Raw genomic sequence first — 16,657 nt, 5'->3', positions numbered from 1 at the left:
CAACTTGAAAAGATTTAAGAATAAGCAAAAACCTAGTGACTGGACGGGAGTAAGAGGGAGGAGAAAAGAAGGAGCTTGTATCTAGTATCAGAAAACATTAGGATGAACTGAGTTGCTGCGTGGAGACCTCATAGCAGCCTTCCAGTATCTGAAGGGGGGCTATAGGGATGCTGGAGAGGTACTCTTCATTAGGGACTGCAGTGACAGGACAAGGGGTAATGGGTTCAGACTTAAACAGGGGAAGTTTAGATTGGATATAAGGATGAAGTTCTTTACTGTAAGAGTGGTGAGGCACTGGAATGGGTTGCCCATTGTGAATGCTCCATCCCTGGCAGTGTTCAGGGCCGGGTTGGACAAAGCCTTGGGTGGCACGGTTTAGTGGGAAGTGTCCCTGCCCATGGCAGGGGGGTTGGAACCAGATGATCTTAAGGTCCTTTCCAACCCTAACTATTCTATGATTCTATAATAAAATAATAAAAGGTTCTTAAGCAGAAGACAAGGAAGGAAGTGGGAGATACAGCTTCTCTGTTACACACAGAGGAAGGGGTCTGTTCTAGTGGTATTCCAGGCAGGACCCAAAATTGGATGCATTGCATCTGTTTTCCTAAGGATAGTGATGTTTATTGTCAAGCCAGAGGCAGAAGATGTTAGGAATGTGTGTATGGAAAAAAGGTGGCTCTTGTGTTTGAATCAATACAGAGGGAGGCAGGAGAAAGATGTGGATGCAACGTATCTTGAGAAATTTTCAAGACCTAGTTTGTGATGCTACAGGCTTGTCATATAATAGTTCTGTTGTACTTCTCTAGATAAAGTTGTTAACAGTTGAAGTTATTACAGGATGAGAGAACAGCAAGTCTTGTATGTAGCTTGAAGGAAGAGAAAGGTAGCTTAGTAAGTACAGCATTTCAGGGGTAAAAACCTAATTGCTTTTAGGATGGAACAGTTATTTTCTATAAAAGATATTATTCTCTGAAGTGAAAAGAGACTGGTGTTGAGGACTACAGAAGTGTTTCTAGTTCAGCATTCCTTTTTTTACAGCTGCTTGATGTGTGAATGTGTGTAATTTCATGTGATTCAGGTAGGTACTACTGGTAGAATAGGATCAGGTTCTTAGTAGCTTGTGTGCACTGAGTCTGCAGGCAATCAGGTGAGGTAAGTTTCCAACCATGGGTAGCCCTGGAGAACTGGACCTGGAAATTCTTGGGTGTGCCGAAAGAAAGAAAGCTCTCTTGACCTGGAGCATGCCTGAAGTAAAGGCTTTGAGGAGCTGTGTGTTGTCCTGTCAGTAAGCCTCTGTTGCGTGCGTTCAAATCCTTATTCTCTCTACAGTTCATGTGGGGAACCAAATTTCAGGGCTGTTGGAAAGGATAGATTTTCTGTTGGGTTTTACTTGGAAGCCAGAATTCTAATAGCAAAATCATTTTTGCCTGGTTCCGAGTTGGAAAGACATTGTCTAAAAGTGCTCCTTAATGGCCTGTCTGAGATAGTTGACTTGCAGGGTGGTCTTCTGTTAGAATTTTGCTAAAGAATATAATTAATTTCTTTTGTAGCCTGAATCAGATTACCTGCATTTCTATTTTGTTTTGAAATTAAGAGCTGTTTTCTCTTGAGTCATTTTAAAGCACTAGACATGTTCACCTGGTCACACTAACTTGTGTATCTCGTGTTACAGCAGAAATTGTTCTGAATATTTGGGCTCTCAGCTGTTTGTCTTAGGCAGTGCTTATACTCATGAACTTCAAGTTCACAGAGTTAGGGTGACCAAACCCTCACTATTTTAGTGTTGGTACTGGAAAGATCAGTCAACCAGTGTTCTTTTTGTATTACTTTGCCACAATGTAGTCAGTCAAAGCCCACTTCACTTCTTAGTCATATCTACAAAGCCAGCATGGATACTATTGGTCTGCTGATGTAGGATTTACACTGTGAAGACTGAGTTGTTTGAGCTCAGAATGTTTTGCTAAAGGTGAATATCTTTTTCCATACTTAAAAGCTTACTATTCAAATCAAAACCATAGAATTGTGATAAAAAGTTATATCCTAGGTATGCACAAAGTACCCAGGACCTAATTAAAATAATGCCGTCAAATGAAGGGCAGTTTGTTTTCTCTTTGTCTGAAGTGAGAGGATCTTGAAACAACCAAAATGCTCCCTGGTTCCACAGGTTAAGTTACCTTTTACAAAGACATAAAAAAAAGTCTGACAAATCTGAAGAGTTTTATTCATGATGTTGCAGAAGGAAAAGGCTGTACTTCCATTTTAGAAGTCTTCACAGTTGTAACAATCTTATATCAGCATCTGAAGTTTTATAAAGATGGATTTTCTATCTTCTGTAGAGGCCTCCTTCAGTAAGAAGCCCTGCAGTCAGTGATCTATAAAACCATGTTTTTCAGGCGTTTAGTCTTAAGGACTTGAAGTTTGGACCTTCTGTTTCCCCTTAATGTTCACTTCTCATTATTTTCCATGAGTCACAGATGTGGGAGATGTTTGACTGTAGCATGGAGAATTTCTTATCTGGTAACTTTTTTTGAACCTAACAGCAGTATCTTCTTGAATTTTACTCCCTATAGTTTAGCAGCCAAGAATGCGAGCTTTGTCCATTTCTTTTTGTAGGCTATTTAGCCAGGTGCACATAACTTACCTGAAGAGTAGTAGAGTGCTTCTATGAGTGTATAGTCTTGAAAGGTTAGTGCAACATTGAATGGCTCTTCTAAGGCACAGCTGAAGAGGAGGATACTTTGTGGTGCTGAGCTGTCTCTGGAGTTGTAAAGTGGGAAGAATCTGATGCTCCATAAAAAATACTGGCGAGAAATTTTCAGTGCTTTAATGGGTTCTTTTAACTAGTAGTTTGCACACGCTGGTGTTTTCAGGTTTACTGTTTCCTTCAGAGCAGTGTACTTAACATTTGAATTAGTTGCGCTGTAAGGATGATTGCGTGATTTGGCACTTTTCATCTGCACTGTCTGTTTTGTGTGTTAGTAATTTTCTTTATTGTTAAAGAATCAGATATATAACTAAAAAAAGCTTAAACAGTTACTACGTACAGTCTTATTTGTACTTTATAATTGTCTTGCTTTGACATTGCTAGCAAATATAATTTGTTAGCAAAGCTTGTAGTATTGTAAGTTAAAATTTCTCAATAACCTTTTGGTTTTGGAAGATGCTGTCTGCTGTAGCTTCCACTTGCTTTCTTGTGCTTTTAGTGATTTTTAAAATGTATCAGAGTTTCACACATATGAAATTCTACCCTAATGGACAACAGCACAAGTCACTTAACTGAAATTACTGAATCCATTTTAATTACAGTATCTTTATACGCAGCATGTTTGTTACATATTGAGTTTCGTAACGAGAAGTACAGAAGTCTGCATGTGTTAGGCTATGTGCCGTAGCAGAGTGGGCACTTGGCAGACTTGAGTTCTGGTCTTTGGTGATACTGTGATATTTGGGAGATCATAAAAACAGATGCAGTATCTCAGATTAAAGGTCTGTATAGATGTTTTCTTGTCCCTCCAGTGTTTAATATAGACAGTTACTTCATCTTTTCATGCTGGTCTCTTCTGTAAAAATAGCACAGTAACAGAGATATATGGTACATGATTTAGGCATCACCTGATTAGACACTACATTTGAGGTAGTTTGAAATACATTATATTCTCAAAATAGCCTAAGTAATAGCTACAGTATTGATCTTTTAATGTATTAAATACCTTGAATGTCTTTTCTGATTTGCTTGAGGGAGCATCATACTGTTGAAGAATACAGCCATCATTATGGCAACCTTGAAATTACTACTGCATAGCAAATACAAAACAATCCACCAAGACCTGATGTGGAATGAAAAAATGAAAGATTCATTGCATACAAATCTACACAAATTTCATATGTAAATTCCTATCATTGCATGATTTTTCTCAGTACTGATTATTACTTGCTTTATAGTATTTTTTTAGAAGCTCCTCAGTTCTTAGGTCATCTTGTTTGTACTAGGGTTCTTAAAAATTAATGAGCTGTCTTAAGTGGTTTGTTGTATAAATACGAATGAAATCAAAGTAAGTTGATCTTTGAAGTTAGGTATTGTTTTAGAGGATAGTGTTGTCTAGCTTAAAATTTCTGCTTGTCATCGTCTGGATATCTAGCATTCTAAGGATTTGTAATTGAGCAATATAATTCCAAGTCAATGGTTTTGCACGGGTCTATATGAAAACTATGTGTTGGTTTTGGGTTTTTTTTGTGACTGTTTACTCAGGGATTTGACAAGCACAGATTCAAGTGTAGTGTTTTGAAAAAGATGCAGACATCACATGAACCTGTAGAGTCGTGCAGGAAAGGGATTCAGATAAAAATGTCTTGAAATATAGTCTGTTATGCAACCTGAATTTTTCTGAAGCCCCAGTTGTTAGCTGTTGTATTCATTTAATTTTCAGTATTTAACTCTTAACTGTAATATCTCTCTGTAAAAATTACTTTGTTCCTAATGTTTAAAATCTGTTTCCAGGCTGCAAGCTGCTATATAAACAAGACTTTGCAAGACGGTTAGGACTGAGATGTGTTACTTGTAATTACTGCTCACAGCTGTGCAAAAAGGGAGCAACTAAGGAACTTGATGGTGTAGTGAGAGATTTCTGCAGTGAAGAGTGCTGTAAAAAATTTCAGGACTGGTACTACAAGGCAAGTAACTCAGAATTTTTGATGAGAGCTCCACAGTTTAAAAAAACCAACACTGCACATGTGAGGATATCTCAAGGACTGTGCAGCAAATATGGCTTACGTCAGCAAACCATTTGCTATACAATAAGCAAATGTATTAATTTTATCATTTGGGTTTTGTTAGATCTTAAGAGCAGCCTTTCTATCACCTGATTCTATTAATTCATTTGACAAGGAAGTCTTGAGTTACACAAAACCAAGAAACCACTGTGTATATTTGTTACTTCACAATCCCATTTTTTTCCCCCTCAATACCATATTTTTTCTTGTCAAAACTTCTTAAATGTGTATTCAGAATGTTGAAAGCATTGTTAATAGCAGCTGGATGATACCTTGAATTGACTGACGATAAACTAAATTAGTACAGTTTTTCTTGTTCCTGCTTTTGCCTCCTTTTTTTGCCTTTTCCCCTCTCACAGTTTGAACTGCAGAGGCTTTGATCATTATTTTCCAGTGGAAAGGATGCCAAAGGGAAAAGCAAGACCAAATGAATTTATAATAAAAGTTTTAATGAAACAGATGGCATCTGTTTCTGTATCTCTGGGAGCTTAACTACCTTGTGAAGCACAACCAGTAAAGAGTTCATGTTAAGAGGTTTTTTGTTTTCATGTTTTAAAAGAAATAAAGGTGAAATTGGACTGGGTTTAATCTGCAATTAGTACCATGGATCAAACACTTTGCTGTGAACATCCTGGAAAGCTACATTGATAGTATCAACACAAGAACTGTATTTGTGGATACAATTCAAAGGAAAAAAAAAAAAAAACAAAAAAAACCAGTACAAAATTAATCATCTTAACCAAAACTCTGTATATAGCCTGGAAGGCAGTAAAAAGCTTGAAATATTAGAGGGCTAGCTACGTCCTGTAATTCGAGATGATCTACCTACCATGAAAGAACTGAATCTGAAGAAATATCTGATACTTTGGAATGACCGGTTCTAGAAGTGTTACAGCCAGACATTGTGAAGCTTTTATTCTGAATAATATATGTAGGGTCCTGTTAGGCACTGCAGAGAGGAAACTACTGAAGACCAGCATGTGTTTCTTTTGTCTCCTGTGAAAATAGGGTAGTGACGCTCTTCTGAAGTGTTCTTAAACTTACTAAAATGTTAACTTCATACTATAATATTTAATCTGTATACCTTAACTTGGGATAGAGGGTGAAATTTATCCCTGTATAAAGTGTCTTCTGATGGAGAACTTTATTAAGTTTTGATATGCTTTAGACCCCTTGATGATTCACGAAGATTATAGTCTGGGGATGTGCATACCAAAATAGTTTCATGAACGTAAACTTCTAGAGAAGTTTGTGCTCTCATTCAAGTTTGAGAAGCACTTGAAAACTCTGGCTTCAGGTTGTCCTTACTTAATTGCCCATTAAGTCTGCTTAAATGCTGTTGATGCTGTGGCACAGGAAAGTTAAATTAAATTGCCTTTTCATGGCATCATGTCTAAAAGGTCTTGCTGGTAACTGGTGATTTTGATACATTTGGTGATACTGAAGTGTTAGGTATTTTTACTTTTGGTAGTGGAAATAATGTTACATGATGTTGAATTGTTGATTGTACTTTTTTCTTTTCAAATACTTCCCAACGCCTTTGTCTAATTCAGTTCTGGTTATAAAAGTTTGGGATTTATTACATGGGGAAAACATGTAATAGGTTTTAGGAAATGATGTGTTTTGCTGACATTTTTTTTTTCTTTACATTCTTGCTGATAATTTCTCCCTGTTTTATAAAAGTCACTCCAGATATCTTTGATTTGGAAGTGCAGTGTTAGCTGATGTTCTTACCTAGGCATAGCTAGATAGTGATTAAAGTGTAGGAAGACAGAATAGATATAGACCCCTTCCTGAATTTGTACTCCATTTGCTGTTTTGTGTGTTAGCGTCTTAAAAGCATAGTCACATATGTTTGAGCTTTGTCTCATTTATGCAATGTCCAGTGTTACTTTGGAGTTTCAATGAATGTATACATAAAGCAAAATAAGTAATAATAACCTAGTAATGTTTTAACACAATCATTGTGTTCATTAAACAAGTGTTTGTTTCCATCTTTTTTGTCTACTTTTTTTATGGACACATCTTTCTCGTGTAGTATTACCTGGAAGATATCTTAACTTTTAAAAATAATTATTATGGGAGAACCTCCCTAAATGCCAAAATTCTCTTCTCAAAAAGCCAGAAGAAGGTAGGAGTGGCAGAAGCACAACAGACTGTTAAGTCTGATGTGCTTCTAATACTTCTAGTTATCTGTAAGTGTTTTTCAAAACTAATACGAGGGATTGGAATGTAAAAGGAATAGTTCAGTCTTAATCACCTGTTGGGTGACAGCTACAGTTACCAGTTGGTGCCAAGTTCTGAGGAAGTTTCTACTCTATGGTGTCCATGCACCTCTAAGACAAGCTTAAATTTTTGGTGTCTTGAGGTTAGCTTGCTAAGTTTAGAGCTCTTCCTGTAAACTTCAATTGCATGCCATGGTTTGGATGTTAATCTGGAAAATACTTGGGAATATTCAATATAAATATTTCAGTAGCCTGATGGTTTGGCAGTTTCAATCGTTTGATGTTATTTATACTAGAGCATTAAAAGGACCTTCAAAAAAGAGTATGCAGATCTGAGAACAGCACAGAAATATGTTTCTTGAAATATACATTGTGAAACTTTGCTGAAAATACTGCAGCTGAAGTGCACTTTCAGGTTATTCAAGGCTGCAGTGAAGTATTGATTGGACTGAGCATATACAGAAATGACTGTATTCAGTGGAGGTCATATGTCTTCTGCACAGACTAAGTAGGAGTTGGGGAACTACAGTCATAGGCATAGACATAGACATAGAAAAATTATTGTGGCTGGTGAGATTAAATAGCAGTGATTGTCAACAGCAGTAAAATTTGAAACAATGGAACCAGCATTTATCTAAATCGTAAAGGCAGCAAGGCAAACTTGTTGAATTTGTCTTGTCCAAATTTTGCTATTGTGTAGTTAGCATCTCAATTTCAAGTAGGTGCTGTTTCAGAACAGTTGATGGGCTTTCTCTTAAAATCATTCACTCTCTGGAAGTATCTCTTGTTTCCTATTTATTGTGGATTGAACTCAGAATAGACAGCTAAGATGAGGTCAAATAATTAGCAATCCAGCCCATCGGAGAATGTTGGGTCATTGGAGGATTAAAAGTGTAAATAAACGCCCCCATGTTTAGTGCTCTCTGTATGAACGCTCTATGGATGTATAAGCACTCTATAGGCAGGCAGTAACAGCCTCACGCTGTTCTCATGGGAGACTTCAACCACCCTGACATCTGTTGGAGGGATGGTACAGCCCAGCAAAAGCAATCCAGGAGGTTCCTTGGTTGTGTGGAAGATGACTTCTTCTGCAAGTAACAGAGGAGCCGACAAGGAGAGGTGCCATGCTTGACCTCATGCTCACCAACAGGGAAGGGGTCGTTGGGAATGTGATGCTCCAGGGAAACCTTGGCTGTAGCGATCATGAGATGGTCAAGTTTGAGATCCTCAGGACAGTGAGAAGAGCGTGCAGCAAGCTCACTGCCCTGGACTTCAACAGAGCAGACTTTGGCCTCTTCAGGAACCTGCTTAGTAAGGTTCCATGGGATATAGCCCTAGAGGGCAGGGGGGCCCAAGACTGTTGGTTGATATTCAAGGATCACCTGCTACAAGCTCAGGAGTGTTGCATCCCAACTAGAAGGAAGTGCAGCAGGAGGGCCAGGAGACCTCCTTGGATGGATAAGGAGTGGCTGAGGAAATTTAGAGGGAAAAAAGAGGCTTATAAAAGGTGGAAGCAAGGACAGGCAGCCTGGGAAGAATACAGGGATATAGTCTGGGAAGCTAGGGACCAGGTCAGGAAAGCTAAGGCCCAGTTACAATTAAATCTGTCAAGGGATGTGAAAGATAACAGGAAGGGATGCTATAGGTATGTTGCGAATAGAAGACAGACTAGGGACAACGTGGGCCCTCTCTAGAAGCTATCAGGGCTACCCTAGATTTGGAGAAGGCTGAGGTTCTGAATGACTTCTTTGCCTCAGTCTTCACTGGCAAATGCTCTGACCACACAACCCAAGTCTTGGAAGGCAGATGCAGGGACTGTGAGAATGAAGACCTTGGGCCCACTGTAGGAGAGGATCTGGTTCGAGACCATCTTAAGAACCTGAACGTGAACAAGTCCATGGGACCTGATGAAATCCATCTGCAGGTCCTGAGGGAGCTGGCAAATGAAGTTGCTAAGCCACTGTCAGGTAAAGTTCCTGACAACTGGAAAAAGGGAAATATAACCCCCATTTTCAAGAAGGGGAAAATGGATGACCCGGGGAATTACAGACCAGTCAGTCTCACCTCTGCGCCTGGCAAAATCTCCTGGCAGATTTTCCTGGAAGGCATGCGAAGGCACATGAAAAACAACAAGGTGCTTGGTGACAGCCAGCACGGCTTCACTAAGGGGAAATCCTGCCTGACCAATTTGGTGGCATTTTATGATGGGGCTACAGAACTGATGGACAGGGGTAGAGCAGTTGACATCATCTTACCTGTACATTTGCAAAGCGTTTGACACTGTCCTGCATGACATCCTTGTCTCTAAATTGAAGAGACATCAGTTTGATAGGTGGCCCTCTCGGTGGATAAAGAACTGGCTGGATGGCTGCACACCAAGAGTCGTGGTCAATGGCTGAATGTCCATCTGGAGATCAGTAATGAGTGGTGTCCCGCAGGGATCGGAGTTGGGACCGGTCTTATTCAACATCTTTGTCGGTGACATGGACAGTGGGATTGAGTGCACCCTCAGCAAGTTTGCCGACGACACCAAGCTGTGTGGTTCGGTTGATACGCTGGAGGGAAGGAATGCCATCCAGAGGGACCTTGACACGCTTGTGAGGTGGGCTGATGCCAACCTCATGAAGTTTAACCATGACAAGTGCAAGGCCCTACACCTGGGTGGGAGCAATCCCAGGCACAGCTACAGGTTGGGCAGAGAAGAGATTCAGAGCAGCCCTGTGGAGAAGGACTTGGGGGTGTTGGTTGATGAGAAAATGAACATGAGCCGGCAGTGTGCGCTTGCAGCCCAGAAAGCCAACCGTATCCTGGGCTGCATCAAAAGGAGCGTGACCAGCAGGTCGAAGGAGGTGATCCTGCCCCTTTACTATGCTCTTGTGAGACCTCACTTGGAGTATTGTGTGCAGTTCTGGTGTCCTCAACGTAAAAAGGACATGGAACTGTTGGAACAAGTCCAGAGGATGGCCCCGAGGATGATCAGGGGACTGGAGCCCCTGCTGAATGAAGATAAGGCTGAGGAAGTTGGGGCTGTTCAGCCTGGAGAAGAGAAGGCTGCGTGGAGACCTCATAGCAGCCTTCCAGTATCTGAAGGGGGCCTATAGGGATGCTGGAGAGGGACTCTTCCTTAAGGACTCTAGTGATGGGACGAGGAGTAACGGGTTAAAACTTAAACAGGGGAAGTTTAGATTGGATATAAGGAGAATGTTCTTTACTGTGAGGGTGGTGAGGCATTGGAACGGGTTGCCCAGGGAAATTGTGAATGCTCCATCCCTGGCAGTGTTCAAGGCCAGGTTGGATGAAGCCTTGGGTGATATGGTTTAGTGTGAGGTGTCCCTGCTCATGCCAGGGGGGTTGGAACTAGGTGATCTTAAGGTCCTTTCCAGCCCTAACTCTTCTATGATTCTATGGGTTTATTTGATAAACATTAATCTTTGTCCTCAGTTTTGTTTTAAAAAAGGTGATTTATTTGCTACACTGATTTGAAGATGTTGAAATTGTATCTGGGAATGTAATTGGACCAAAAAGCAGTCGTGAGTCTCAAACGTGTTATGTGCAATTGGAATACAGAGATTATTGATGGACTTTTTGAAAGCACAGAGATAAAAGATTTGAAGGCAGGTATTTTGAAGATATTTAATGTATATTGCTGCTATCCTGAATGAAAACAAATGGATAGGGGAGGGATGAAGGAAGAGGCAGAAGATCACGCTTTTGCTTTCAGTTAATTTCGTGGTCAGGGAAGTGGGGAGAACGAGTAGGAGTTGTAGAGAATGGCACGATGTATAGTATTAACTGCAAGCAAGATCAAGGAAATAGTAGAATTACAGCCTACCAAATGTAGGGATGAGGAGTGAAGCATCTTTTATAAAGGAATCTTGGGCTTGGTAAGGAATAGTAATTGCTGTGTGGAAGCAAGGCAGAGGTTTTTTTTCACCTAAATGCTTTATTAACTGCCCAGGAAAGACAATGATACTCTTATTCAAAGGCATAAGCAAAAGAGCAGAACCAGCAAAGGCAGAAACAGTTGGAAGAAGGCTGGAGGTGCTGTGTTTAACAAGATTTGTCACCTTTTTCTTTCTTTGATGGAGATAAAACATTGCGCAGGAAGTGGTACTTTAATAGTCAACCGAAGTGCAGCAGGTCAGAATAGGTGGGCTTTTCTGCACATGGGTAAGCTGCCATTCTTGGGGGGGCTTGAGATTTAAAATCAGAAGGAATTGTACAGTTTAGGGTTTTTTTTGTTTGTTTGGTTTTTTGTTGTTTTGATTTTGTTTTTTTCTTTACTGCTATTTCATCCTTTTGGTGGCTTTGGAAAGATGCATTTGCCTTAAAGGTGTGAATTTACAGTTTTCCTGAGCTGATAAATCTAGGCTATTTTGGCAACACTCCGTACTTCATCTTCTTCCCCACTCCCAAGAATGCATCTTACTTGCTCTTTTGTCCCACTGAAAACATCTGTGCTGCAAAATGAACTGTGGATCAGCATCAGCAGAAGGTCAAAGTGACAAATTTAACAGAAATTGAGGAAGGATGGGAGTGATGCAGTGCTGACCTTGTGTACCCTGCTGGTACATGAGCCCTACTGCTGACACAGGAGGGAGGAAAAAACGTACCTGTACTTCCAGGGCATCCGATGCTTAGTGTGAGGGGATCCTGAAGCCACAGCTTTATTGCTCTTAGTTTAAAGAGGGTTATAGTGTTTAGACTCGAGTCTCTCCATATATCATCTTAAAGATTTGAAAATTGTAACTGAGAGCTGAATTTCCTGCGTTGTCAGAGGAAGGTGCCAGGTTGTAAAAGCGCAGAGAAGAAACTTAACGTTTAATTACTTCGTAAACTTGAACTAATTGGCCTGTTTGTACTCTTTTTGGAGTCACGAGAACTATAGTTGGACTTTTTTTTTTTTTCCCCCTGAGCTGTCAGATCCTTGTGCATAACTGCAATGTTGTGTATGGTTTTATGTATTAATGTTTTATGTTGCATAGTATCGTAACGTCCCTCTTCCTCTCCTGGCTACGGTATTAGGTTGACTTACTTTGGATTCCTGAGCATCCATAAAGCTTTTAGTTTTTCAAGGACTACTTCAGTATGCAGGTTGCAAGCAATATCAGGGCGAGCAGTAGTACTTATTTGAGCATCTGAGATTGTGGCTACCACCGCAATTGATGATAATTTATAGCGTGGCTGATTAAATTCTGTGGAATCTAGAGGAAAAAAAACAGTGTCTGTCTTAGCTATGCCTCATGAAATTATGTAGGCTGGTGAAAGAGACATTACTTTTCTGAATCCCTAGCTAAACATTAAAAAACAAAGGTTTGAGTTTCAAGTTACATGCTAACTAGATTTTCTGGAAACCTCCTTAAGACCTATTGTTGTTTATAAATCATAGAGAAGCTTTGCTGAACCAAATAATTGAAATCTAAAATTGTCAAACTACTAAAATAATGAAAATATAAAAGTTACTAAGGGTCTCTGACTTGATACCTAGAGAAATGGTTCTGTTTGTGCCTGAGACCCCAAAACCTGGGGGGGGAGGAGGGGAAACAGACCCTACTCGTTCTCAGTTCAAGAGACTCATTAAGGACTCTCAGTCACTTTCTACTGTTGTTTTGCAGAATGCTACAGTGGAAGTAATCAAAATTGATGCATGAAATTAATTTTTTGCTGACTATCTAGAAGTGAGCAATATTTAAAGACTTAGTGAAACAAAGCAGAATCATTCTGGGAGTTAATCCCTAGCAAACAGTTGAAAATTAAACGCTACATATGTCTGTATATACAGATTAACAGGTGTGGTAGCTATCGTAGAGACAACAGGAGCGAGACAACTATATAGCAGTTAATGTTTCTTCAGTACTCTTAAAACCATAACCTTTTAAAATGTAGAAATAATGTTTTTTCTAAGGTTCATTTAAAAATGTCAGAATCTTCCTTTCATTAAGGCTGCACGATGTGACTGTTGCAAGTCTCAAGGAACTCTCAAAGAGAAAGTGCAGTGGCGTGGTGAAATGAAACACTTCTGTGATCAGCACTGTTTGCTCCGTTTCTACTGTCAACAAAACGAACCAAATCTGGCAACCCAAAAAGGACCTGAGAACTTACACTATGGTATGTGCTGCTTTCTGGCTCCTAAATGGTAAACAAAATGTTTGCTTTAAATGAAAAATTCAAAGCTGTATGTCATCTGTTTGTTCTAGTAAACTGTATTGGAGATTATCCTATTTATCAGCAGAGACATCATGGAGCTGTTTGGTATTTTTTATTATTGTATGGCTCTTTATTATATGGCTTGAGACCTGAAACATTGTCAGGTAATCAGTTTGGTAATCATTTAAAAAATAATAAATAAAATCTTCTTTGCAGGTTAAGCATCATTTTAGTGTTGTATCATCATAGAGACAGAACATGTTTTCATCTTTCATTGTGCTCCGGTTTGTTACTGCTTGCTCTGTGGAAACACTTCTTTCAAAATGTGCGTTGGTCACAGGGAGCTGATAAATGCACTAGGAATGAAAAAGAAAAAAAAAGGAGTTAAAAGGAAATAAATGCAAACTAAATGAAAACAGAGAAGAGGAATATGCTGCTTTTTTGTTTTGGTTTGTTTTTTTATTTTTTTTTTTCCTGTTGGCTGTAGGTACTGTGTAGATTTGGTGATGGAGGCTGGATGCATGTTGACATGGTTTAAATGGCAAGTCAGCCAAAGTTCAAATAAATCAATTTTTAATTAATGTAATTACAGCAACACAACTTTTTTGTATGGCCCTTTTTAGATTTGAATGTTTCGGTATTTACTTTTTTGAAAGAGGTTATATTCACATCTGGGTGGATCATTGATTTAGCTTTTGCCTTTGGATAAGATTCAATGCTGGAGTGGTGAGGTGCCTGTGCCTGTGAATGAGAACGTTCTCATCTGCGAGAGTCAGTGCTGTTAATTTAATGTTATCCTGATGATAGATGTTGTCAGAGTTGCTTATTGAAATTTGCTTTGATTCTGAAAAAGGAAAAAACATGTCTAAAAATGTTTTCTTATATTTTTAGATCAGGGCTGTCAAACCCCCAGGACAAAAATAACAGTAAGTACATGTATTTAATATATAGAATATATAATTAGATCTATTTAAAATGTGAGATCCTGGTGGCTTAAAGGGTTGTTATTAAAAACAAACAAAAAAGTATCTTTGAATGATACTAAGATAAACTTTCAGAGTTATTTAGTCAGTAGTTGGAATTAAATATTTAAACGCTCATACTTCGTCTTTCCAGTGTCTTCTGGGAAACCAGATCATCAACTGTGTATTTTACATCTATAGTGCATGAAAGTATTGCTTAGAAGTTAATCCACAAACTATGTGTATCTTATTCACATGTTTAGACTGATCAGGTTGTATATATGGAGTGTAGAAAGGGAAGAACATTTCACTGGTCAATTAGGATATTATGGTTGTATTTCAGCTTTGACAGGCTGAAAATAAAGCTTCAGATCTTAAATTATAATTCCCAAGAGTAGAATAATTAGTGCTCAAGGTCTGATTGACTAGGCTGCAGGTGACAGTAAGGAAGTGTAACCCTTTGCAGGGTCACACAGTCTGGGAGGGTGGGGTTTGTCAGTGGAGCAGCAGCCTTCATTCTGAGTTTCAGTTTTCTTCAGCTTGTCAAAATTATTATTTTTTTTCGTTAGTTTAGTGGATTTTTTTAAAAAACCTTAGTTTTGTTTTGATTTTGATGGAACTCAGAGCTGTCTGTTTTTCCATGAAAAAATTGACTCACCCTTTTAATCCAAATATATTTTGTAAGGTACATCTTGGATTTAATTTGAAAGTATTGTGATGTCATTATAAAATAATGAAAACCATGGGAAATAAGATTGCTTATGTAAGTGGAGACATCAGATGAGCTAAACTGTCATGCTAAAAACATCAGTATTTTATGGTTAATGATGCTAATTCAGTCCAAAAACTTCTGAAGATCATACAAAAGCTATGTGTGACACAAGCTTTTTTAATACGTTTTAGAAAGGTCTATAGAAGGTCTATTGCTGTTCTTATGACTGGACTTTCCATATTTAAAACAATATGTGGGGCTACTAATACATATGACTAAATAAAAGTTTCTTCAGTCAGGTTCTAAAACAGGTGTTAGGGGACAAAAACATGTCTGGGGCAAAAGGCTTTTAACCAGTTGACTGTAAGGTGGCAGTTTGAGCGTTATGTTCCAGAGTATTTGTTGTCACTGTTGTAGAGCCAGCAGGGGGGGCTCGAAGTTCGTGCCTTAGGAATTAAAATGTTCAGAGGTATTTTATTTAGAATTACATTGTTTTTTTTAAATGCTATCTTTGGATGATAGCATAGGGCCTTGAGCCAGCAGTCTGTTTCACTACTTAGAGTGAATTCTCTTTACAGCTAAAATTATTTTTAAAGTTAGAAACCAGCTTAAGTTGCACTTGCATTTAAACAGGAACATAAAAAAATGGTATCTTAAATAAAAAAAAAATAATCAAAGTGCTAGCCCTGGCTGAGCAAAATACAACTATGTTAAATTCCTGGCACTGGCAGCTCCTTACTAGAAACATACAGTAGCTTGCAATTAAAGAATAACGGTGCTGTTATGTTGTGGTGTTGTGAGCTCCCTGTTCAGTAACTCATAGGGAAAAAGTATCAACTGATACATTAAATCAAGAACTTTGTATTGAAATCAGTGTGGTGCAACAGCACAGTCTCTTTTATTTGCCTGTCTGTAGGGCTCAGCACCACCACCTTCTCCAACACCTAACAGAGAAATGAAGAACAAGGCAGTTCTTTGCAAGCCTTTGACGATGACGAAAGCCACGTACTGTAAACCTCATATGCAGACAAAATCTTGCCAGACAGGTAACTCTTGAGCTGTATTGGAGCTACTCATTTCTTCACTGCAGATTTTTTCAGTCTGTCTTGGAACATACTGCAAATACTCTGATTTTTTTTTTTCCCTAAACTGCAGGTGTAAAATATATTTAAGTGCCTGGCAGTGTTTGCCTTTTTCTTTTTTCTTTTAATAGAAGATGATTGGAAAAAAGAGTATATCCCAGTGCCTATTCCTGTACCTGTCTATGTTCCTGTGCCTATGAACATGTATAGTCAGAAGGTTCCTGTTCCTGCAACAGTTCCTGTTCCTGTAAGTAACACTTCAGCTTCACTTTGAAATTGGCATCCATTCACATGTGTGTGAGGGACCACTTTGTATTGTTGGCTGCTCTCATTCTGGTCTATCTAAACCACTGCAGGATGCTGCAGCACTGTTTATTGAAAAAAGTATTAGAAATCTGACAGTGGCACTTAGTGTCCTGATTGTTCTTTAGGACCTGTCTACCTCCTGCTGATGATCTTTTTAGGAACAATTCTGAGTGGTACTTTTGAGTTTGCTAAATAAATATTAAATAGCAAGATTCACACTGGTAACAAGGAAACTGAAAGGATTGTCTTGGGGAGGGATGGAAGAGTGGGATAAACAGGAGGAAGTGAAAAAACTTAACCTTGTGCCAGCAAAAGAAAATAACTCTTAAGTGGTTACAGATTTCACTTATGTACCAAATCTCATCCAAATGGTGAAAAAAAAACCCTGAATTCCTAAAATTCCATGTCTCACAAGGAAGCCACTAAAAAAGGATGCTGATTTGTTCCAAATAA

General features: G+C 38.9%; 1 protein-coding gene across 11 annotated transcripts in view; it reads left to right on the top strand.

Annotated features, from left to right (window-relative positions):
* Positions 1-16,657, top strand: part of ZMYM2 (zinc finger MYM-type containing 2) — an 85,715-nt gene that overhangs the window by 55,620 nt on the left and 13,438 nt on the right. For all 11 annotated transcript variants that reach the window (XM_061457714.1, XM_061457712.1, XM_061457709.1 and 8 more), the window contains 5 exons: positions 4,499-4,671; positions 12,938-13,103; positions 14,034-14,068; positions 15,733-15,862; positions 16,030-16,145. In XM_061457714.1, the coding sequence (XP_061313698.1) occupies positions 4,499-4,671; positions 12,938-13,103; positions 14,034-14,068; positions 15,733-15,862; positions 16,030-16,145 (620 nt within the window). The remainder of the gene's footprint in view (positions 1-4,498; positions 4,672-12,937; positions 13,104-14,033; positions 14,069-15,732; positions 15,863-16,029; positions 16,146-16,657) is intronic.

The sequence above is a fragment of the Pezoporus flaviventris genome, unplaced genomic scaffold (assembly GCF_033815535.1).
Source record: "Pezoporus flaviventris isolate CSIRO_AGI_PZ_B2104156 unplaced genomic scaffold, CSIRO_AGI_Pfla_v1 ptg000025l, whole genome shotgun sequence".
NCBI lineage: Eukaryota > Metazoa > Chordata > Aves > Psittaciformes > Psittacidae > Pezoporus > Pezoporus flaviventris.
This window is presented reverse-complemented; position numbering and strand designations above follow the sequence as displayed.